Source organism: Canis lupus, chromosome 2 (genome assembly GCF_048164855.1).
Source record: "Canis lupus baileyi chromosome 2, mCanLup2.hap1, whole genome shotgun sequence".
Lineage (NCBI taxonomy): Eukaryota > Metazoa > Chordata > Mammalia > Carnivora > Canidae > Canis > Canis lupus.
Window position 1 is genome coordinate 16,674,972 of NC_132839.1, and position 25,796 is coordinate 16,700,767.

Here is a 25,796-nt window from a genome sequence, read left to right on the forward strand (position 1 = left end):
CTGAGACATCCTTGCTGTGACGCCCAAGTCCACTCCTGCTCTCCCTCCAGGTTCCACACTCTCACATTCTCATAGGCAGTAGCATCATACCTCTATACTTCCACAATGACTGAGTTTCTACTAGGCACCTGTTAAGAGGTAAGCACTGAAGATTCAGAAGTAGACAAGGAACATGCAGTCTAGATAGAGGAGAGAAGTGAGAAAACAAGGATCACTACACCAGGTAGCCATTGTTAGAGGAAGGGGTGAAAGGAGAGCACAAAGATAGGAGCACATAACTCGCTGAGGGATATCTAGGAACATTTTCAGAGCCGGGACAACTTGAGCTAGGACATGAAGGATAAATAGGAGCTGTTAAATGGAAGGTGTAAGAAGACAGAGAAGACCAAAAGTTAGGAAGGGAAGGAAAAGTGAAGAATCTATTTTGACCAGAAACCTAGGCTGTGAGTAGTTACTACAATTGAGAGTTAAATGCAGTGGTTAAAATCCTGGCAGCCAGAGCAAGTAATTTACATAGTTCTCAGTACATGAAGCCAATTACATGAATCTTCCAGAATGTATTAGGGAAAATATTTTATTTTTATTTTTATTCCAGTATCATTAGCATACAGTGTTCTCTTAGTTTAAGGTGTATTGATATAATGCTACCAATTCTATACATTACTCAATGCTCATCATAAGTCTATTATTTTTTTAAGGTTTTATTTATTTATTCATGAGAGACACAGAAAGAGAAAGAGGCAGAGACACAGGCAGAGGGAGAAGCAGGCTCCATGCAGGGAGCCCAATGTGGGACTCAATCCCGGATCCCAGGGTCAGGACCTGAGCCCAAGACAGACACTCAACGGCTGAGCCACCCAGGCATCCCGATAAGTCTACTCTTAATCTCCTCCACCTACTTCACCCGTCCCCCCAGTCACCACCCCTCTGGTAACCAACAGTTTGTTCTCAGTAGTTTATGAATCCTTTTTTTGGGGGGGGCGGGAGAGTCTGTTTTTTGGTTTGTCTCACTTTTCCTTTGTTTATTTGTTTTGTTTCTTAAATTACACATCTGAGTGAAATCATACAGTATTTTTCTTTCTCTGGCTTATTTAGCTTAGTATTATACTCTAGTTCCATCCACATCATTGCAAATGGCAAGATTTCACTCTTTTTGATGGCTAAGTAATATTCCTATGTATGTATATAGGAATATAATAGATATATAGATATACACCACATCTTCTTTATCCATTCATCGGTTGATGAACATTTGGACTTTTTCCATAATTTGGCTATTGTTTATAATTCTATAAACATCAGGTGTATGTGTCCCTTTGAATCAGTATTCTTGTATCCTTTGGGTGAATACCTAGTAGTGCAACTTGCTAGGCTATGGGGTAGTTCTATTTTCAACTTTTCAAGGAAACTTCATACTGTTCTCCAGAGTGCCTGCGCCAGTTTGCATTCCCACCAACAGTATAAGAGGGTTCCCCAGTCTCCACATCCTTACCAACATCTCTTGTTTCCTGTGTTGTTAAATTTAGCCATTCTGACAAATGTGAGGTGGTATCTCTTTCACTATTATTTATATTCCCTTTTTTTTATTTCCCACACATTTCTTCTCCCTTCCCTTATATTCCCTTTCACTATTATTTATTGAGGTGGTATCTCATTGTAGTTTTGGTTTTTATTTCCCTGATGATGAGTGATGTTGAGCATCTTTTCATCTGTCTGTTAGTCATCTGTATATCTCTTTGGAAAAATGTCTGTCATGTTATCTATGAATGGTGGAAATTTGACTTCTTCTTTACTGATTTGGATGCCTTTTATTTCTTTTTGTCATGTGATTACTGAGGCTAGAACTTCTAGTACTATTTTAGATAACAGTGGTGAGAATAGACATCCCTGTCATGTTCCTGACCATAGAGGAAAAAACTCTTGAGGATATTAGCTGTGAGTCTTTCATATATGGCCTTTATGATGTTGAGGTGTATTCCCTCTATCCCAACTTTGTTGAGAGTTTTTATCAAGAATGGTTACTGTACTTATTCAAATACTTTTCCTGCATCTGTTGAGAGGATCGTATGGTTCCTTATCCTTTCTTTTATTAATGTGGTGCATGACAATTGATTTGTTTCTGGGCTTTCCATACTGTTCTGTTGATCTGTGTGTCTCTTTTTTGTGCTAGTACCATCCTGTTTTGATTTTTATAGTTTTGCAGTATAACCCAGAAACTGGAATTGATACCTCCTGTGTTAATTTTTTGTTCAGAATTTCTTTGCTATTTGAGGTCTTTTGTGGTTCCTGATAAATTTTGGGATTGTTTGTTCTAGTTCTGTGAAGAGTGCTGTTGGTATTTTGGTAAGGAATGCCTTAAATTTGTAGACTGCTTTGGGTACTATGGACATTTTAACAATATCTGTTCTTCCAATCCATGAGCATGGAATATCTTTTCAAGGTAAATATATTCTTAACATTAAATTTAAAGATTTATATATCATTCTTTTTTTTTTTTTTTTATTTATATATCATTCTTAAGGAGACAGTGAACAACACAACAGACAATTTCTTTATAGTATTTTTGTTGATGTTATTAGTTAAAACAAGAAACTATTCTTTGTATGGCTGGTTTTTATGACATATAGCCTAATTCTTAATGTCAAGATCTGAGCTTCTGAAGGCCTTTCCTCTGGGAACTAGAATAATTTGGTACTGACATAAAGCTTATTGATGGTTTGCTATGGCACTGCAGATCAGCAAATCTACAGAAATTAATGGTCAGCAGATCCACTGGCCTATTGTTCAATTGGAGTCATTTGCCTTCACGAGGCTTTTGATAAAAAGCTGTTTCTTTTCATTTTATTACAATATCATAAACCCTGGGAAGGTTTTGGTTATTGAAAAAAAAAAATCAGGCACCAAAGATAAAGTGTTAAATAGTAGCCTAGGTTCCATTGTTCGCAAAAATACATTTGCTTAGGACCGCCAGTTGGCTGTCATGGAACACTGTTACACTCTCCCTGCCTTGATACTGAAGATAGAATAGGTACCTAAGTTTGTGTATCAAAGAATTTATTTAAGACAAATAATCCATCTGTGCTTTTATTCTCATATGAAATAAAAATTACTGATATACTCCCATACAGAGTCATTCTTAGAACCTCCAAAAAATCCTCATAAAAATTATTGGAAAGTACTTAGCAAGGCATAAAGAACAATGCAATGCTTCCCAGTGGTCTTGTTTATAAAAAACAAACAAACCAATTGATCTTTAGTTATTATTTAAATCTAATATTGCTTCCATCCTCTATATTGAAATGTTTTCACTTATATAATAATTCTTGCAAAACTACCTAAAATGAGTCCTTCATATCATGTCGAATTTGAAGACTAAATTTTTTTCCCAAATCATGCAAACTGACCAGTTTCAGAGCCATCAATAAACACATGTGTCTTGACATCCATGCTTTGTCTTTAAATACCAAATGACATTTTTTAGCTTAAGTTATTTCAGCAGACAAATTTTGTTTTGAAGACAAGCCAGAAATCTATTAGGATGCAGCATTGATATGTTTCTTATGAATATATATTACCTCTGAAAATTCCCAAAGTGTGTATGATGAAATAGTTGTTAGATGAATAATTTTGAGAGGTCTGCTTAAGGTAGCAGACTCAAGTTTGGTTCATTCCATTGGGCCATTGCCTTTTCAGGCCCTTAACCACCAACAGAGAATAGCCAGAGGTAGATAGCATAATAACCTAAGTTTTCTAAAAGTTAGCTATGTGGGAGGTGTTTTTTTTTAAGATTTTATTTATTTATTCATGAGAAACACAGAGAGAGAGAGAGAGAGGCAGAGACATAAGCAGAGGGAGAAGCAGGCTCCTTGCAGGAAACCCGATATAGGACTCGATCCTAGGACCCTGGGATCATGACCTGAGCCAAAAGCAGGTGCCCAACAGCCAAGCCACCCAGGTACTCCTGTGTGGGAGTTTAATAGGGATATTTAGGAAGTGGAAGATAAGTAAGCATTCTGAGAACACAGATATTTTTATTGCAGTTGTTTATAACTCAACTTGAGGTGGAATGTAAGCTCACACAAATCATAATGCCAGATGACAGTTATTTTCTAGTCCATTTTTAAAATGGTTTACATGTTGAAGTGTAAGCAGTATGAAAATTCATTCTAGAAAAGCATTTATTGTCCAATCTTATGGCCTTCTAACCCAAGAGAAATAGCTGCCCCTAGCTCTCAATTGTTTATGAGTGGGTTGTTTATTCAGAGAATTGTCTACAGTAAAACCATCTTTGGCTTGCTTTCCTTTGCTTCCCAGTACCTTTCTCTGCCACTTTTTCCCCAATACAAAACTCATGTGTTTTCAGCAAATGCAAACTACTTTTAATTGTGCCTAGAAAAACATAATCAGGAGAATAAACTCCTCCTCCCCAATGCCTTCCTCTCTTCATAATTTAAAATATTAGAAAACTGAATATGAATTATTTTGGATTGCTTACCCTTTTTAGAGACCTTTCTTGCCCTTAAACACATAGTAACATTTTTAAATGCCACTATTAAAATTTACCATATATTTATTTCACAGATTCAGATGTGTACACATGAATTTAAATATGCACACATGAATATCAGCCTCACATTTTATAGAAGCTGGAAAAAAAGAGAATACAACCAACCCTCTTAAATTACTGTGTTAAATAATAGAGGTTTTTTCCAAAAAAAAAAAAATAGAGGTTTTTTTCATTCTAAGGTACATAACTCTAATTCAAACTGCTTACAAACAAAAGTAATTTATTGATTCATGTAAATGGAAAAACCCAGAGGTAGATCTGCTTCTGGTACTACTAGATAGTGGGGCTTAAACTCTGCCATCAAGGCTCTGTCTCTATCTTCTTCTCTACTTTTCTTTGCCTATTGACCTCATTCTTTCCTTCTGGAAACAGGGCTTTCTTTACCCGGTACCAGGAAGGTAGATAAAAAGCATATGTAGCATCTTCTATTCAGTGTTATCCTAGAGAAAAAGCTCTAGCATCCAAATTAGAATGTCAGTGAAAACTTATTGGCCCTGCCTGGGTACCATGATGGTGCATGAACTAATCACTGAAGCCAGAGAAATTGACTAGTAGGACTGGCTGTGATTGGTGAGCCTGGGCTAGCTATGTCTTGAAGGGGCTGGAGTTGAGCATGGCATTGTAATTTTGGGTCCAACGAGGACTATGTGAGTTGAAGAGGAGTGCTTCCCCAAAGAAGGGCTTTGGATATGTCCATCATAGTCGTCCTTGTGTCAGTTTCACTAGTGTCTTGGAAAATGTAATATACAAGCCACAGTCAGATGCTTATACTATCTGATACAGAGAGAAGAGGAAATGTAGGATAACTAAATACAGAAAGATCCTACATTTTAAATGCTTGAACTGATCCACCAGCAGATTGCTTTCCCATTGTGATCTTGGATAGATCTAGATGTTCACACAGTGCCCTGGGTCATTATACCACGTTTACTGACTATTGTATGCAGCCTGTGGCCCAGTAGGTGGAGGGCCTAGTTGCAGAAGTATTCATTCCAGCTAGTACCTTCAGGTCCTGGACGGTCCCCACTCATTTACTCACCTATATCCTAAAATAGTGTAGCAATGTCTATACCACAGAACAGTTGGTTTGTTTGGGTTTTTTTTTTTTTTTAAGATTTTGTTTATTTATGAGATAGAATGTGTGGATGCATACCATTGGGAGAGGGGCAGAGGGGGAAGGAGAGGAAGAGGGAAAGAATCCCAAGCTGACTCCGCACTGAGCACAGAGCCGTATGCAGGACTCAGTCTCAGGATCCTGAGATCATGACCTGAGCTGAAACCAAGAGTCACCTTAACTGACTGAGCCACTCAGATGCCCTGCCACAGAACAGTTTGAACATTTGCACATACACAGACTTAGACTTCATATTCATATTCATCCTACTTTAGCTATTGCTACAATCAAATTAATCTTTTCAAGGAAGAGCTTCTGATGTTTTAGAGTTATTTTCCCCAGTATTTAATTTCTCTCTTGGTTATACTTTATATGGTATCTATCTTTTAACACATAATAAAAGACTATAATACTCTGTTTTATAGAAATTGTTTGAGATTAGCAGAGTCCTACATACTTACGGCAAAATTGTTCCTAAACTCTCACAGATAAATATATTATGCCCTATTTTTTAAATTACAGTGAAAAATAAAAATCTAGGACCTATTTTGTTACTCATAAATTCTTTTCATATCCTATTGAAATAATATAAGTTCTTAACAATCCCTTTGCTCTTGTTCTTTTCCCTAGTTCTGGTTTTCTATTTATTTCCGTAATTATTTTATTGTGTGTCAACTTCTTGTCATCTGCCTTAAATCCTTGGTAGAAAAAAGTAAGAATATTAATTAATCAATAAATTACCCAAGCAAACCCAAATTACCAATATATCAGTCGCTCTTTCTCCACTTCTGTCCTCAGAGAAGATAGAAAATATACAGTCAATGTCCTCTCAATGCTTTCTATACAATAAAATTTATTTAATATTACCTACTGACTAGGTTTCAAAATTAGATTGCTCTCAAACATATGCAAACATATTCATTATGTATATTGATAGACAAGTCAATTTATTATAAAATACTGTATTTCACTGATTACAAGACATGATTTTAACTACCAAAAGTATAAATATACCTTGCAGTTAGCATCAGAAAGCATTTTGTTATAACTTAATTGGCAGTGTTTTTTCTTTTGAAATGGTATGTGGAATAATGGCATTTTTTAATTTGATGACACGTAGTACTCTAATTATCTTTCTTCATTTTCCCAAAGAGTTTTATTTATGTGAAAATTCTATTGATCAACATCTTTTAAGAAATCTAGATTTGGCTTAAAGATTAAAACTTAGTTTATTTTTATGATGTTAATACTCACTTCCTATTGTGTCTATTTTATAAAATCAAAATTTTGTTAACATACTTCTTAAGTTGGAGCACGCTTAGATTAACAACACCATTCAGCCATCATTTTCACAGTTCTTTTTGCATGTAGAAAAACCACTAGTGTCACTTAGATATTAGCAATTTATTTTTAGGATTTAGATATAATTTTATATATTTCATTCAAAGTGAAAACAATGTAATACTGAGAGCCTGCATTTCTTATATGTGAAACTTATTTACATTAATCTTGATAATTCAGTTATGACTCTGTTGCCTTAAATCTCTTTGGTATGTTTCTGTTCTGATTTAGTGCCTGGTTTAAAGATTAATGTTACAGGGTAATTTACTGCAGCTTCACAGATGGTATTTGAATCTTTGTAAATGGGCTTTGGAATCTATGCACAATTCCATATAATGTTAGGTTAACATTAGTGTAAATGTTGAACTTAAAATGATTCTAAAAGATCATGATAGAAATTTCATTATTATTTTTTTAAACCATAAATTTTGAAGGGATTTCATGGGCTAAATATTTTTATTTCACTAGCATGGTTAAGATATAATCAGCTCCTTATATTTGAAATCACCAGCCCCTATATGTTGAAAATAAACATAAAAAATAAATTACCGTGTTTTAAGCTATTCTAAAGTTCTAGTCACAGGAGAAGTCACTGTTCTTATTTTTACAGCTTCCTATATGAAATGCTTTATAGAATCCACAAACACACATTGCTTTTAGTGTCTTTCCTTTGATGTCTATAAAAGACCCATTCAAAACTGGAGGTAAGTGCTCCTAATGTGCATCACAGAATTTGGCTGAAGTTATTTCAAGCTATTAGAGATAACCTTTCTCTACATGTCTTTTGAGGGAAAAACTGGTACCAACAATACCAGTTAAGCTGTAATTAGTGTAACTAACAACTAATATGAAAGAGCAGATGCGAGGTCATTCTTAAGAATGTAAAGGTATTAGCAGGTTAAGGTTGTAGGGCACCATATCCTCCAGCTTAATCTGTTGCCCTAGCTGGTGAGATTTGTGGCAGTCATCGGTGCCCTCTAACCCGGAGCTGTTGCTCTCTCATCATTTATTGGTCACATGCCAAGTTCCTCTTTCCTGTCTAGCGAGATGACTTTGGGAATGGCAGATTCATTTTAAAGTTCTTGTTACAAATGCCTGCAGATTTTCAACCTTTAATGTAGATAAAGGTTTACAGATTAATTTGCTCTAACGTTCTTGTCCTACCAGCCTTAGACTGTATGAAATTGTCATTTTGCTGCCTTTCGGAAGATGATTTGTTGAGATCATTTAACATGTATTATAAGAGGAGCACTTAAAATCTAACTATTAAATCAAATGTTGTGTAACTGACTCTAATACATACTGAATATTCTACTTTTTATGGGCCACTTCTTCAAATTTAATTGCCCACCAGTGGCTTTTGTTTATGTTTACAGTCAACTCAAATGCACTTAAAGGATAAGAATTTAACAGAGGAATGACCTTTTGTTTTCATAAGGTGTAGTTAACCCTCTCTTCTAGTATCTGGCTTTGGATTCTTTCTCATCTCATTACATGATACCAACACATAAACAGGAAGAACTTCAATCATTCTTTTCCTTTTCCCATTAAAGCCATGCCTGTAAGATTTCTGTAGTTTCTTTAGTTTCTTTCTACTTAGGAAAACTAGAAAGTTTTGTGGGGTTCTTTGTTGTTGGGGTTTTTTCTGTTTTTGTTTTTTTAAGCAGTAGGCAGCAAGACAGCAAGCACTATGCAGAGTCAAAAGGAAACGTTTTTCCTTTCCACTCGTTACTACCTTGGTCTGGAATTATCATTACTATCACATGTAATTATAGATTTTTTAAAACTATAGATTATTTATTATCCATGAAGTAAGCTAGGGAAGTTTCCAGCAATTAAAGTTTTATGGTGGGAGGCATCAAACCACATGACCCCAAAGAAAAGAAAAGAACAGAACATTTAAAATTCAAGTTATCCCAGATCACATGGACATCCAAATACCTAAAGGATGCAAACTTAAAAAATCATAGTTCTCATTTAAGTACTTCAAGAAATAACTAGGATATATTTTTTTCCTCGAGTCCTCCATCTTAGTGTTTTATATACATACTTCTAGTGGTTCATAGATAGACCATTTTTTTTATCTTAGTAGGCATTTTGTTCATTCTAATATATATATATGAGAAAAGGTATGAATAACAAATAATGAAACCCATTTAATGACTGCTTAGGAACTAGACAAACAGAAAAGATAAGTTGATGTAAAGAAAATGCCAGGTAATTTCATAGTAACAGTAATCTGTATTTAGGGCAAAATGCATAAAAGTATTATACAAATGAATAAAATTAGGAAAACAATGTTCTCTCTCAATATGAAATTCTCATACTTTTTTCTTCTAGTTAAGAACTCACAAGATACTTGTATCCATTTCTACATGCTATTTTTTTTAAGATTTTATTTATTTATTCATGAAAGACAGACAGAGAGAGAGAGAGAAAGAGAAAGAACCAGAGACACAGGCAGAGGGAGAAGCAGGCTCCATGCAGGGAGCCCGACGTGGGACTCCATCCCCGGTCTCCAGGATCAGGCCCTGGGCTGAAGGCGGCGCTAAACCGCTGAGCCACCCGGGCTCCCCTCTACATGCTATCTATTGGTGGTCATTTCTTTAATTTATGTATATGTATGTGTGTACCTGGTAGTTTCATCTTTTGTTTCTAAAACAAACCAGCTTCTCTCGATTTGAGTCTCAGACTAGATGATATCTGAGGTTCCTGCCAGGCAGGGTTATCAGTGGTCAGATGATAAGTTCCTCGCAGTTGAGAACCACATGTGCATAAACTCCATCTGATTGTAGTTAGCATAATGAGGATCCCAAATCATCATTAATACGTGTGTTCTTATGGACTGAGTCATGTTCTAATCACAAATTTGGGAATGTTTTTGTTTATCCCAGTGCTTGCCCCAAACTAACAACTTTATTTTTTTTTCCAAACTAATGATTGTGATTATCGTATCACTAATTTAAAACTGTTTAGGAATAAAAAACAGACTGGTGCTACTTAAAATTCACACAGACACCAATCTTTTTTCTTGCTAGGATTTCCCAAGCAATGACACCAAGGACAGTATTAGAAAGTCTTATTTTTTCCCTCTTCTGTACTATCTTACGATTAACTATGAGAGGAGGACATCAAAGCTGAACTGACTTCAAAGCCCGTAACACTTAGAGTTCCCAGCTAGTACTGTAACCAGCCTCTTCACCCGAACGGCAGTTCATCTTACAGAGAGAGCTGCCACACTAGGTTCTAGCCCCTGCTTCCCGCCTTCTCCTTTTCCAAACCTATCAAATTAAAAACGGCTCTTTAAACCAATCTCAAAGTTAAGCCAGTACAGGGAGTTGGCCTATTAGCTTGATTTCAAAATTTTACCATTACAAAATAGACCATATTTATTGTTTATGTATTCATTCATTCACTCATTCGACGTTTACCAAAAGTATGCCTTTTACCACAGGGTCTTAGACTCTCTTCACATTATATTCTTCACTATATTTGTTTCAGATATCTAATATCCACATGTAGGTAAGATTGTGTATATACCTTCCACTTTAGTTAGGCATCACAAAATGAAAAATTAAAAGATGAGTCTGGTCACTGGCCCTGTAAATCACTGAAGTTAAAAGAACTTAAATCTAAAACATCGGCTGTCCATCAAAATGCCTGAACTGTCATTTTTGGAAACACATGTTTTCTCTTATAAGAGAAATAAGGCTTCATGGATATGTAGTTTCCCAATTATGTGAAAATTAATATTTTAATTAATATTAACTTTAATGTTTGAGCTTGTCCCATACTCTTAATCAAGTAGTTAGTAAAATATTGCATAGGCCAGTTTCTTAAGAACTGTATAACTAGGGACATCTGGGTGGCTCAGCAATAGAACATCTTCCTTTGGCTCAGGGCATGATCCTGGAGCCCCAGGATCGAGTCCCTCATTGGGCTCCCTGCATGGAGCCTGCTTCTCCCTCTGCCTGTGTCTCTGCCCCCCGCCCCTCTCTCTCTCTGTCACTCATGAATAAATAAATAAAATCTTTAAAAAAAATAATGGTACAACAGCTACAGCTAAAGATTTTTTATGGGGAGGAGAGGAAGAGGGAGAAGGAGAGAGAGAATCTCAAGCAGACTCTTGGCTGAGCATAGAGACTGATGCAGGGCTGGATCTCATGACCCTGAGATCATGACCTGAGCTGAAATCAAGAGTCAGATGTTTAACTGACTCAGCCATCCAGGCACCCCATCAGTTTTTCTCTTAGTATTCACAGCTCTTGAAATCTAGTAGGTAGCATCCAGATCTTCAACTTATGGCTCCAAAGGAACCCAGAAGTTTTAATGATTTAGCTCTTCTCAACCCCACATTATAAATGATGTTCTGAATACTTTATGACAAAGGCTTTGATGGTGGATTATGGAAATTCACTAGGCTCAGTATAATGATTGTGTTGTGTCAGACATGGAATGGGCTGCATTATAAACTAGTGAGCTTTCTGTCTTTTGAAGCATTCAGGTAAAGGCTCCATGACCACTTTTCATAAATTTGATGGAAAGACTTCATACCTTCGGTAGAGATTAGATAAAATAATCTTTAATGTCTGTTGCAATCCTAAGGATCTATGTTTTAAAATTAAAGAATGTGAGGGAATGAAATTGAAATACAAGTGATGGCAACAGCATGTGGCTGTTGACTGCAGTCTAGTAATTAGGTGGATTTTATAAAGAAAGATTCATAAATCGGTGTATTAAAAAGACTTGAAAGGGAAAAGGCATGAGGGTCTGAGTAGGTAAAGTTAAATAATAAAGTAATGCACTTCTCTTCTAGTGTTGAAAGTTATGGGAGAAAGGAACCTACTCTAAAATGCTCAGAAAAGTGAGCATAGGAAAAATGAGAAAGGGAGCTTCTTTAAAGAGTGGGAACCGAAATGGATTTTTAGGGTGCTAGAAATAGAAGCCAAGGATTTTATATCTGCCTTACTTAAAGGAAAAGAACAAAACAAGTAGGAAAGTTAGAAGTTAAAAATTTACTTTATTTTAGATAGATAGTAGATGGACTTCTTGCAAAGTTACTTTTGACTTAGGAAGGATATTTAATAAGCAGTTTCTGCAAGGTTAGAATGTGGCCACAGCAACTTGTGACCAAGATGGCCTTTACACACTTAAGAACAAGATCCAGAAGTCATACTAAGATATAGTGAAAAAGTGCATTGAAGGTTTAAAAGTAGAAACAGAAGGAATATGTTGATTGAAAGTGGCAGAGATCTGACCTATAGGAAATTTATTGGTTGATAGTTCCCCCCAATTCTGCTTTGAGAAGCATAATAATTGCAGGGGACGGGGATCCCTGGGTGGCGCAGCGGTTTGGCGCCTGCCTTTGGCCCAAGGCACGATCCTGGAGACCCGGGATCGAGTCCCACGTCGGGCTCCCAGTGCATGGAGCCTGCTTCTCCCTCAGCCTGTGTCTCTGCCTCTCTCTCTCTCTCTCTCTCTCTGTGACTATCATAAATAAATAAAATAATAATAATAATTGCAGGGGACTAAAAAATGTGAGTAGAGAATGATGAGAGTCACAAACCAGTATGTGGCTTGGGGCCAGTTATTGAACTTCTCTGAATTTCTCATCGTTTTAATGCTAGTTAGGTAGATAATTTTCATAGCTTTAAGATTGTCTTCTAAGAGGCTTAATTCAGACCAAATTAAATACACGCTTCATAGCCTAAGAGTTCAAACATACCAGACACTCCACCCTGTAGATAATAGCCATGGTACAAAACTCAGGAAAATTTTATGAAGATTCCAACATTTTGAGGTGTATAAAAATTATGGACAAATCTCCTGTGTGGGCAAATGAGATGTGAGGATACCAGCGATGCTGGAGAAATTAAGTAGTGCTGAGAAGATGAAGGCAGACCCCCTCCATTTGAGATTAAAGAAATGATTGGATGTGTGAAAGAGACATCCGAGACAGAACCAGCAGTGTTGCCTCAAGAGCAGAGACTAGGCATTTATTTATATCAGAAGTGAATCTGTGGGTTTCATTTATTGGCAATAAAGTGATAGGGAAATCCCATTAACACATAGATGTTTTCTAGGAAGAGGGAAAAGGTACTACCAAAGAGCCTTTAGAGAGATGAGAAGAAGCTAGAAAATATAAGATCTATGGAGATGAAAAATGAGGAAAAATAATTTGAAGAGCCATTTAAACCTAAAATCATTAACATGCTAAGGTAGTTTTACTCCCCAGAAGTGAAATGCTTACCTCTTGTTATTAAAATAATTAAGCACTTTCCAAAAATGTTAACTCTCTCACTTCCTGGGAATAGGTTATGTATATACTAGGACCACACAACTAACTGGGAATTGCAGTTGCAAATTTTAAAGAGTCTACTTGAATATGCAATTAAATTATGACTTGAGTGCCTTGGTATAATTTTTTTCCCCCAAAGCTCTGGTATTCTGGATTTTGTGACTATCCATACAAATACTTCTTACCACTATTCTGAGCCATGTTACATCTTCTATTTTGAAATAAGAATATGAATTACCAAAAAAAAAAAGAATATGAATTACCAAAAAAAAAAAGAATATGAATTACAATTGATTCTTGAACAATATGTGTGTGAACTGCATGGATGCACATGTATGTGGGTTTTTTTCTAGTCAAAACAGCACAGTACTGAAATGTTTTTTCTTTTCCTTACAACTTTCTTAGTAAATGTTTTCCTTTTCCTAGCTTACTATATTGTAAGAATACATTTGACATACAAAATACGTGTCAATACTGTTTATGTTATCAATAAGACTTCCAGTCAATAGTAGGCTATTATTAAGTTTTGGGGAAGTCAAAAGTTATATGCAGATTTACAACTGTGCCGGGGAATGGCACCCGGAGGCCCAATATTGTTCTAGGGTCAGTTATATATTGAAGTGCTCATTTATAGCAACAATAGTATTATTTAACACTTAGGATTACTATATTGTAATTTTCTGGTTGGTAACTTCATGCCTATCCTCTTTTAAATGGTATATTCATCTATGAATGAAAATTGTGTTATAAATAACCCATTAATAGAAAGTTAGAAATAAGCATAATTCTCTGAATGTGTTCTCTGTAACAACTTAGACCTTCGGTGCTGATCACTGACATGCTCTCCCCAGTTTTAAGTGCCATTAATTCATTTAGTGCTGCCTTTGGAATGAAGAAAAATTACCAAGGAATTTTTCATATGTGAGTTTCTCTGTGTTTGTGAATTGTTTAGCTTTCTAATTTTTCTATGCGTATGGCCCTTTTGATGATTCCTAAAGCCAATTCTCTTCTTATCAAAAAAAAAAAAAAAAAAAAAGCTCTGTGGCAACAGTCCTGAATCCTCTGGCTGAAGGCCAAGTCACTGGTTGTTTTGCCACACTTAGTTCCACATCACTGACTTGAGAAGGGAGAAGTGGCACTGCTCTCTGCTGACCTATTGGTCATGACCACTCCTACTTCATTCTCAACATTTTCATACTAATCTACTTCCACGCATAATGTACTTCTACAGCAGTAAAAGAAGACGTAAAAATCTAGAATCAATTAACCAATGCAGTATCTCCGTATCCATTGGGATTTTTTTTTCCTTAGTGTTATAATTTAAAGCATTTGCTCAGCAGTTACCATCTCATCCTATGTTTCACATGTGAGACATTCAAAAAAAGTCTCCAAAACCTAAATTAAATACGTATATCAAACTATTGCCATAAATAGGCTATATATTTCATTGGTCTAAAGAATATACGTTAGCCTTTATTTAAAAAAAAACTGCCTCATGAATGGCTGATTGTACTGTGCACATTGAAGCAGAATGTCAGAATCTTCTAAATAAATTGTTATTATGGAATAAGGCGGAACTTCAGCTCTGAATTTATATAATTCATTCCATTGTAGTTTTTTTTTCATTGAAGAATACATTTCTCTGCCATAAATTGTACTGAGTATGAACAGCAGAGTCATTTGAGGTTCATTGAAAATATAGGAGAACATCATGTTTCCTGTCCTTTTGTTAAACTTGGCATATTGATTTTTTTTTTGCACAGCTTGCAGCACAGAAATGTGATATACAGCTATGGCAAGACAAGCTAACCACATGTGAATTTGTTAAGTACTGCTGGATTAGCAGAAATTGTCTGACTGTGCAAATAGCAAGATTTGACTTCTCCAGGAACTCTTTTATGACTTAATCAATTAAAATAACAAGTTTTTATTTTATTGCCCAGAATAAATCATTAGCAAAATTCATTTTCTCCTGATCACTCATTTGTAGGTTGTTTACATTCATTTTGTTTATGTATTTCAAGCAAAATAGTAAATATGTAGAATTTGAGCTGAAAGTTCGAAGTCAAATATAAGAAGATAAAGATGTAACAAATGTTACCTATTGTTTTAATAATGATTCATAAATTTTGTTAGAAATGAGATTCTAGATTTTTATTTAAATTTGCCATTCCTTCTCTTTTTTAATATCTCTTTAGTGTTCATGCTTTTGTTCCCTTTAGGCTCAAAGGCGGCAAGGATTTGGATTTGTCTAATTCGTCTTACTGCATTTAAATATAGAACCGTGTAGAAAGGGAGTCTGTGAAGTAGGGCTTATTTGCTCTTCTCCTCACCTTATGAAACCCCCTTCTTAAATGCGTCCATTATACAGTTCACCTTGCCAGACTTCAAAGAGTGGAGATGGAGGGAGGATGAGCAGTACTTCAACAGAGTGGTTAGCCATGGCTTCTCAGAAATGCTAATACATTGTCAGGTTTATAAAGTTCTCTGAGCTCCCTTGGAACCTGGTAAACCATTGTGTGGTTTTCTGTAGAACAAAGCTACAGTCTATCTAAAGCCAGGAAAGAAACGTCCTGAATATCATATATACCTGACCATGTTATCACCTGCCTTTTAGGAAAATACTTTCTGTATAAGATCTCACCCTCTCCAAATTTGGATTTCTTATATCAGCATTTACTATTCTTTTTTTTTTTTTTCCAGAATTTGCTCTACTTGCTCTCATTACTTTTAAACAGGTGGGCATCTTACAAGATTGCATGCCAAATTTATTAGAAACAAGTCTTTTTAAATCATCTGGTAAAAGCACAAAGCTCAAGTTGTTCCCCTAATAAAAAGGGGGGGGAAAAGGGTCAGAGCAAAGAAGAAAGTGCCCTGGTCTGTGTTAGGTGACACTGTGCCCTGCTTGTCTAATTTGATTACACAGAGCCCCTGAAGCCTCAGGCAAAGCTGATTTTAGCTATAATCAGCTTCTTAACCTTTTGAGAACTAACGTAAACACTACCTAGCAGTGGTTAATTATGTTGCTCTGCTACACACTACAAAGTGCAAAGGTAAAAGTGTAGAACTACAGTAACACATGTTGTGACAAAATTTAACAAGATGACTTAAGGGGATTGAAGCAGAATGCAGTTATGTATTTGTGATAAATTTTAAATTAACAAAGAGACTTAAGGGTGCTTCAAAAAAATTTTAAGCTATAGTTTCTGCTTAAGTTTTAAGTAAGCACTGAACATTCCTGTCTAACCTTTTCCTTTTTGCTGTCCTCACATTTGTGCTTTTCTCTGAAATCCTTTTTTTGATTATATATATATATTAGAAATACAAGTATATTCTTACCATTTCATTCTTTCATTTTCCGAGTAAACAAAAGTGGTTCCAATGTTCATATAAATAGAATAAAATCCTCTTGGTTCCTTTTAATAGAGAGTAAAAATTCATTAAGGGAAGAATGGAATTTCCTTACAGTTAAATGGAATATTGTGGTTACATAGGCAAGAACTAACTTTTTGATTTAAAATAGGAGCTCTCGACGCAAGAATCTGATGTGTCATATGGGAAATTAACATGTAAGATGATTTTACTATCTGTGGTTGGTGTACCTCTAGGGTAGTGATGTGACTAATGGGGTAGAGAACCATAAAGATTCACTAATGTACTTATCAAGGCTATCTGCTCAAAGTTTTATTTGTGGGGAGAACTCCACTAGGATTATTCTCCTGAGCAAGGGTTGTAGGTGACCAGGAGAATATATGGAGCCAGAAGCCATATCCTGTATTCTAAACTTCTACACCAGCCGTTTTGCCTGAAATTTCATACCTTGAAACAATTCTGAAGGGCAAAATCTTAATGCTCCCCAGTGACACACAATATAATCAGTCACTGCGTGGAATTAACTGAAAATGGAGTGGGAGGGGAAGGTTGGACTAAAGATGAGCTATTTTTTTTAAATCTAAGGTGAGTTCCTCATAAATAACATGAATATGCTCCCTGCTGATACTACACAATCTAGGTTATGTGGTGCTCACAGTCAGCTTAAAGACCATGTATAAGGAAGGAGCCTCGAAGAAGTGAGCGTCCTGGGCCTTTCCTAGTTTCTGAGACATGGAGCCGCATTCCCCGGGCAGCACAGGCAGCTCCTTTGATTAAACTTGGCCTCACGGTAAATAAAAGTGGCCTCATTAATAAATAACTTAAATTCATTAACATGAGGGCCACCCAAACAGAGGACTTCAGGAAGTTTTAGAACCACCGAGAATACTGTGGGATAAATGAAGCCAGAGAGCAGCTGACCAGACACTTTGGACCGTAGCAGAAATGTTTTAACTGAACTGTTTTCTCTGTTTTGTAATCAGCTTGTTGAAAGAAACTCTTACATAAAAATCCCCAGGGTCTCTGGGCATCTCAGTCAGTTAAGCGTCTGACCTTGGCTCAGGTCACCGTCTCAGGGTCCTGGGATGGAGCCCCACGTGGGGCTCCCTGTTCAGCAGGGAGCCTGCTTCTCTCTCTCCCTCTGCCCCTTGGTTCATGCTCTCTCTTGCTCTCGCTCTCACTCTCGCTCTCTCTCAAATAAATAAATAATGTTTAAGTCCCCCTTACTGCTGCTATAGGTGTCTTTCAGATGACATGCTTTTTATTTTCTGGCACATGCTACAAAAATACAATACTCATTGAGTTTTCTGGTGTGAATGTAGGCAACTGCTCGAGGCTGGAGTGCTCAGGCCCAGCTGCTCCAGCTACCCTTGGTCCCCTTGGCTGCCCTGAGGACTGAAGCATCACTGTCCCTGCAGCCTGGAACCCACTGAGGACCCACCAAGGACTGGGGGAGGATGGCTGATTTAGAGGCACTAACTCACTAAATATGAGGTCCCCTTCTGGGAGGACCTAAAGGAGAAATCCTTTCCAGAACTCCCATTTTTCCCCAATTATTTCTTTTTATCTTATGGTCAATGAAAATCTTATAGTATGTTATTCCAGGGGTTCCCAAACTTTGCTCCGCAAGAGCGTTACTTGAGCAACCAAGGCCTCTTTCCTATTACAGTATAATCACAATGTCTAGGATGGGAGCCAGGCGTCAGCCTTTTTGAAAGATCCCCAGGTAATCCCCAGTGCTTCCCCAAGTTTGGGAACCACTGACATACCCATTTATTCCCCTCCTCATTTGCAACATTTGGAAGCTTAAGCTGAATGCATCACATCGTTGCCTGCAACTCAATAGGATTAATCACATCCATTCATTATTTTTGTATCCATTTTTGCTTTTGCCTTGACTTCTTCAAATACTCTCATATAATTTTATATTGTGTTTATTTTTGTAATATCATTAGTGAAGTACAATTTATATGCTATAAAATAATTTCATTTTAAGTATACAGTTGAATCATTTTTTGTTAATTTGTGGTTGTGCAGCCATCACCACGATCCAATTTTAGGATATTTACATGACCCCCAAAAGTTTATTCGTGCCCATTTGCTGCTTCCACCCACAGCCCTGGACAACCAGTGATCCACTGTCTCCATATATTTGTCTTTTCTGTAAACATGATATAAATGGAATCAAACAGTATGCGGTCTTTTCTGTCTGGCTTCTTCTGCATACAATATTTGTGAGGTTCAGACACATTATAGCATGTATAAGTAGTTCATTCCTTTTTGCTGTTGAATAGTATTCTATTATGTGGATATGCCACATTTTGTTCACCCATTTACCAGTTGATGAATATTTGAATTATTTTCAATTTGGAGCTATTATGTATAATGCCTCTACGAACATTCACATTTGAATCAGTCCAGACACTAGTTTTCATTTATCTTAGGTGTGTAAGTAGAACTATTAGGTCATATGGTAAGTTCAGGTTTTTAAGGAACTACAGAACACTTTCAAAGTGCCAGCAGCATTTTACATTCACGAGCAAAGCATTAAGAGTTCCAGTTTTTCCACATCCGCATCAACACTTGGTATATCAGTTGCTTTTAGATTATAGCCATCCTAGTAGGTGTGTGATGTTACCTCATTTTGGTTTTAATTTGTATTTCCCTAATGACTACTTGATATTAAGTATATTCTCATGTGTTTATTAGCCATATGTATATCTTCTTTGGTGAAATTTCTATATTTGTTTTCCCTATTTTCAAATCCTTTATTATTGGGTTGAAGGAGTTCTTTATATATTCTAAATACAAGTCCCTTATCGGGTCTATGATTTATGAATATTTTCTCCTGGCCTGTGGCTTGTTTGTTTTTTTTCCCTTATAGTATCTTTTGAAAAGCAGAAGTTTTTATAAGTTCAAAATCTGAGGAAGTTTAATTTATTATTTTTTATGAGTTATATTTTGGTATCATATCTAAGAACTCTTTACCAAAACCTAGATCATAAATATTATCTACTGTGTTTTGTTATGGAAGTTTTATGATTTTACCTCTACATTTAGGTATGATTCATTCTGAGTTCATATTTGTGTATGGTATGTGGTAAGGATCTAAGTTCATTTTTCGGCATATGGATATCTAATTTCCCAGCAGCACTTGTTGAAAACACTGTCCTTTCCCCCTTTGAAATGCCTTGGACCTTTCTCAAAAATCAATTGAGCATAAAGTAAGCATTTATTAATAGACTTTATATTCTGTTCCATTGATCCATATATCTGTTTTTTTTTACATTAGAACCATGCTGTTTTGAATACTGTATCCTTATCATAAATTTGAAAATTACAACATTGTCCTTTATTTGGATCATCTGTAAATTCTCTCAGCAATTTTTTTTTTTTTAGTTTTCTTGCCCTTCCTTTGTTAAATATATTCTTAACTTTTTATTCTTTTCGATGATATTGTGAATGGAATTTCTTTTTGTGAATGGAATTCTTAATGTAATTTTCAAATTATTTATTGCTGGTATAAAGAATAACTGAGTTTTGTCAGAAAACTGACTTTTGCATATTGATTTTGTATTCTTCAACCTAGATGAAACTTCTAGAATTTGGGGGGGAGTAAAACCTTTAGAATTTTCTTCTCTCTTTTTTTCAAGTAGCCTCCATGCCCAGCATGGAGCCCAGTGCAGAGCTTGAACTCAGGACCCTGAGATCGAGAATTAGATGCTTAACCAACTGAGCCACCCAGGCACTCCTACAATTTTCTAATACAAGAGATTTCATCCATGAATGAAGATAGAAAAAAAAAAGATACTTTACATCTCTCTTTCCAATATTCATGCCATTCATTTCTTTTCTTGCTTTACCACAGTGGCTATAACCACCTGTACTGTGTTTAATAGGAGTGGTAAGGAAAACTAGATTTTTTTTTTAAAGATTGTTGTCGCTGCTATTTTTTGTTTGTTCATTTGGTTTTGTTTCATTTTATTTTGTTTGTAATAGATATTTGTCTGAACTTAGTTTGCAGAATCTATCTCCCCTTCAGTATATACACGCTGATATCTGTTCTTTTTTTAATTCTTATTTTTGCTTTATATTAGACTTGCTTCCTAGAAAATCAACCCTTTGCTACATAGTTTAATGGTCAGAGGTTTTACTCAATTGTCTGAAGCCAGTAACGCTCTGTGGATGGATCTGTGTGTGAGTTGCAGTGTATTCAAAATTCATGCAGTTTTCATGTCTTCCCCCAGCTTTTAATTTTTGACTAGGCTTTCCTGGGACTTCTGTGCCAGCACTTAGCCTTCCAGAACAGAAGCATGTGCCAGGGATTCATCTAGTCTCTCAGTGGCTCTTTCATTTCCAAGATCTCCCTATCAAATTTCTAGCTAGTCCACTGGTCTGTTGCTCACCCCAAGTGAGATCACAATTTCAATTTGGTAGGGCCATAGGCTTTTATGGTTAATTTCCCACCGAATTTGTTTTATTTGCTGACAATACCATTGCACAGGAGCTTTTATCCTACTCTTAATCAAAGTCAGGCCCTTCTAGCTGTGAAGCTGTGGGGTTTTACAGCCAGTCCCACCCTGGAAGCACTACTCTCCATTCTGAGCTGCCTGCCACAGATTGTCACTGCTCTTACCTGTAGTTCAGCAGTTTTTCATAAATAAACACTTCTCAGTTTGTTGTTTGCCTTTGGTTGATTTCTGGAGTGCTGGGATGGTTGTACTTGACAATTCTGTTGACTTTTATAGCTGTATCTGAGATTTGCGAGCCTCTTTACCTGCCGTCACTGGAAGTCCACCCTGGGTTCTTTTGTGTAAACCACAAACCCTTTTTGGAACAAGCTGAAATAGTCAACATATAAATACAGAATAAGGTAAAATAGAAAAATTAAAGCAAGAATAAAGGAAATATAAAAATAAGACATAAATTCCTTATGGAGCAATAATAATTTTTAACTCCTGTGACAGATTTTTTCCAGTATGCCCAGGGATGGAAGTTGTCTTGGTCTTTCAATAGACTTTTACTCTGTCAGAAAATACAAAAATCCAAGTCACCCTTGTCACTGAGGTACAAAATAAATGGGGAAAAAAAAAAAAAAGGTAAGTATGTATCAGACCAAAAAAAATTAGAGCAAGTTGGATCAAAACGCTACCCTGGGATCCTTTTTGTTTCATTTTATTTTGTTTTCGCCCAAAGGTCAGATTCCAACACTTATACAACTTTAGACTGTAGGAATGCTTTAGAAAATGTGCAGTGATAAAACTGCCAGATTGAAGGTTTCTTAAGTGCTACTGTCCAAAATCACTAGGCATGCTTGAAACTAGTAATTCTTGTCAGAATATACACTCTCAGTGTGTGACTTTTATCTGCAGGTGGCAGAGCATATGTTTTAGCACCAAAAAGTGTAAGGTGGCAGAGAGAGGATATTTAATGTGTTGTAACCTATTTTTATTTTTAATTTTTTTCTTATAGCTGATTAGTTCCGGTCAAAAGCAGGCTATCTAAAATAGTTTCAGATCTTAAGGGCTATGTTTACATTAGGAAAAAAAAGGTTCCAAATATAATTGTGTCATTTGTTTTTATTTAACACATGAATCAAGGTTATTGGACCAGCATCTCCAATAAAAGAAAAATACAGTGGCATTTTAGGTAACTGAAGTCCAAAGACTGAGCTCTTCTCTTCAAATGAATTTTCTGGCTAAATTATATTTAACCCCTTAAAAACAATCACCTTTGTTTTTATCCTTATAATATAACAATTCATTTTCCTGCTGGAGGAAATAGCGACTTAGGTATAGCTAGCAATTATATGTAGCAAGTGAATATCTTAGTATTTCCTGACTCATGTACTTCTTATTACATGATTCAAAGTTATCATTCTATGCATTAATCATAATTAAGGCCTTAGCTGAGGACAAGAGTTACAAATTCAAACCCCAACTGATTGGTGGCATGCAGGAATGCAAGCACAGCATTGTCAGATTTTCCAGTTTTCTCAAAAAAGTCAGACATGTGTATCTTTATTTGAAATCTCTCTAGTTTTAGGCATTGCAACTAACTTAGGTTTTAAAACTATTATACAGGTCGAATAAAATAACTACCACCCAAGTCAAGCCCACAGGCAGCCAATTTGCGACCTCCATTTAGGAAGAATAGTCAGAGCCTGTTCTGATGACCTCTGCCTGATTTCCTATCATGTATCTCTTGCTGACAAAAGAATATATGTATATAACATGCTCCCCAAATGATTGGCTTCGTTATTTCACTGTAGAATGCTGAGGTAATGTGTTTAAATGGGAAATGCACTGACCTAGGCATCCAAAACCTTGATTCTGTGGTTAATAATATTCTTTAAGCTCTTCCTGTGTAAGGCCTTTGGATATAGTAACTCATTTGATTCTATTTTGGATCTGCCTTTTTAAAGTTTTATAATGTTAGGTCAATCATTTAAGTTCTGTAGATCTTTTTACTTGAAATATTGTAAGATTTGGGATATATAACTGGACTAGACAATCTGTAAGAACTCTTTCAGCATGAAAATTCTTTCATTTGGAAAATACGAGGTTATTTCAGTGAAATAAAAATAATTGTCTCCAAGTAGACTATAATGTTAATTTACATAATTCTAATGTTAATTTCTATGAGTTTATGGCATATGACACAATAGAAGTAAAGGTATATAATCTTCAATTCACTTACATTCTTTCAACAAGTATCATGCATGCCATGAAGGTTTCCGTTAAGTTGAGAAAGAATTTTAGTATCCAATGACCTTGGGATTTAAAAGACCAGAACACTATTCTAAAGGAGCTCAGGATCTCACTGAGGAAAGTATGTCATGCAACTAAAATTTAAATTAGAGCAGAAAATAAGTACCCAGATGAAGGTTATACACAGCAAGGCTCTAAGTATCCCAAGGCTAGCAGAATGCATGTATATATCTGATGTGTCTATGAAAGATGAGGCTTGAAAAAAGGGGAAGATTTGAATTGGAAGATACAGAGGATCATTTAAGAGATAAAAATATCTCAAAGAAAAAAAAAATCTCAAAGTCAAAAATTAGAAACTTAACACACCAAAAAAGTGGAAGGCACATTGCCCTTATAATGCTTATAGAATAGTGAGAAATTCTACGTAAAAGCCAATTTCACATATTATAATGCTTTTTCTAACTTTTAGGAAGGTTAATAATTATAAAGAAGGATGTATCCCAATACAGCTCTTGTGACTTTGACAGAAAACACAAATACTTGAGATGCAGTTGTTAAATTCTTTGGTTTGCAGCTAACTCTCAAGTGGTTCAGGAAAATAATGTACATAAAAGCAGTGAATCTCCTGCAGCAAAAATGTTAACAATTATTGAATCTGATAGAAGAGTATATGGACAATCGTACTATTGCAACTCTTCCAGGTTTAATTTTCTTTTTACAGTAAAAGTTGGGGAAGGAATAAAAGAATGGAGAAAAGATTAAAGAAAAGTCTCCAAATAATTTAAAGATTAAAGAATAAACCTAGCAAATACTTAGAATTGAGCCTGAATGAAAATACAGAAACTTTTTGGTATAGCTAGATTGCCAAACAAAAGTGTATGCCTTTAAATGCTTATGTTAAAGAAGAATAAATGCTAAAAATTAATGAATTTTTTAATTAAATATAAAATATATTAAAAGTCATTTGATATAGCAATTACAGTATAGATATATAATTAGACATTTTATGTATATTTGGTAAACTTCAAGTTTCTCAAATCTTAGCAAGTAGATCTTGCATTGTGTCTGTGGGCAGAGAAAAACCTACTGCCTTTGCACATCAAGAAGGGTAAATACAGGGATCCCTGGGTGGCTCAGCAGTTTGGAGCTTGCTTTTGGCCCAGGGCGCGATCCTGGAGCCCCAGGATCGAGTCCCACGTCAGGCTCCCGGCATGGAGCCTGCTTCTCCCTCCTCCTGTGTCTCTGCCTCTCTCTCTCTCTGTCTATCATAAATAAATAAATAAATCTTTTTTTTTTTTTTTTTTTTTTTAAAAAAAGGTGAATACAGGGGCAGCCTGGGTGGCTCAGCGGTTTTAGTGCTGCCTTCAGTCCAGGACCTGATCCTGGAGATCCCGGGATTGAGTCCCACGTCGGGTTCCTTGCATGGAGCCTGCTTCTCCCTCTGCCTGTCTCTCTGCCTCTCTCTCTCTCTCTCTCTGTCTCTCATGAATAAATAAATAAAATCTTTTTTTTTTTTTTTTTTTAAAGTAAATACAGGAGCGCCTGGCTGGCTCAATCAGAAGAGCATGTGAGTCTTGATCTTAGAGTCATGAGTTTGAGCCCTCTGTTGGGTATAGAGATTACTTATATAAATAAAATTTTATTTAAAAAGAAGGACAAGGGCAGCCTGGGTGGCTTAGCAGTTTAGCGCCGCCTTCAGCCCAGGGCATGCTCCTGGAGACCCGGAATGGAGTCCCACGTCAGACTCCCTGCATGGAGCCTGCTTCTCCATCTGCCTGTGTCTCTGCCTCTCTCTCTCTCTCTCTCTCTCTCTCTCTCATGAATAAATAAATAAAATATTTTTTAAAATAAATAAAAAGAAGGACAAATTAAAAGCAATAAATGCTTTGATTTTTGACATTTAGATCTCTACATTTTGGTCAGATTTTGTTCATTTATCTAAAACAAAGCAGAGTTGCTTAGCTTCTATTGAATTTTGAGCAAAGTAAGTTTATTCTATTTGTCCTTGTCTTGTTTAGCCAGAATCATAAGCATGTACCTATAATAATATTCTTAACTATCTAGAGGATTGAATAATTTCCCACTTCAGTGAGACACAGCCTAATCAAACAGACATAGAAATTTCATGAGTTTAAAAAAAGCACCTATGGCAATATCCAATTTTTTGTTTCTGTAGGAATTTGTTTCACTAATGTCTTTCTTCACCAGAATTGTAATAAATAAAATGAAAAAGAATTCTACCACATTTTTAATTGAAGTATAATTCATATAACATAAAATTAGCCATGGTAACCATTTTATAGTCTACAATTTAGTGACCTACAGTACATTCACAATTTTATGCAACCATCACCACTATCTAATTCCAGAAAATTTTCATCACTCCAAAAGAAA

At 35.8% G+C, this 25,796-nt stretch overlaps 1 protein-coding gene across 15 annotated transcripts in view; it reads left to right on the plus strand.

Moving 5' to 3' along the window:
- The window catches only part of ARB2A (ARB2 cotranscriptional regulator A), a 413,754-nt gene that overhangs the window by 295,899 nt on the left and 92,059 nt on the right, over nt 1-25,796 (plus strand). The window contains exon 11 of one of the 15 annotated variants that reach the window (XM_072791349.1): nt 18,015-21,370. The exons of 12 other annotated variants lie outside the window; for them this stretch is intronic. In XM_072791349.1, the coding sequence (XP_072647450.1) occupies nt 18,015-18,091 (77 nt within the window). In that variant the 3' untranslated portion in view covers nt 18,092-21,370. Of the gene's footprint in view, nt 1-698; nt 9,321-15,083; nt 15,286-18,014; nt 21,371-25,796 lie in introns of those variants that run through there. 2 more of the 15 variants (XM_072791403.1, XM_072791343.1) reach the window with 2 other exon arrangements.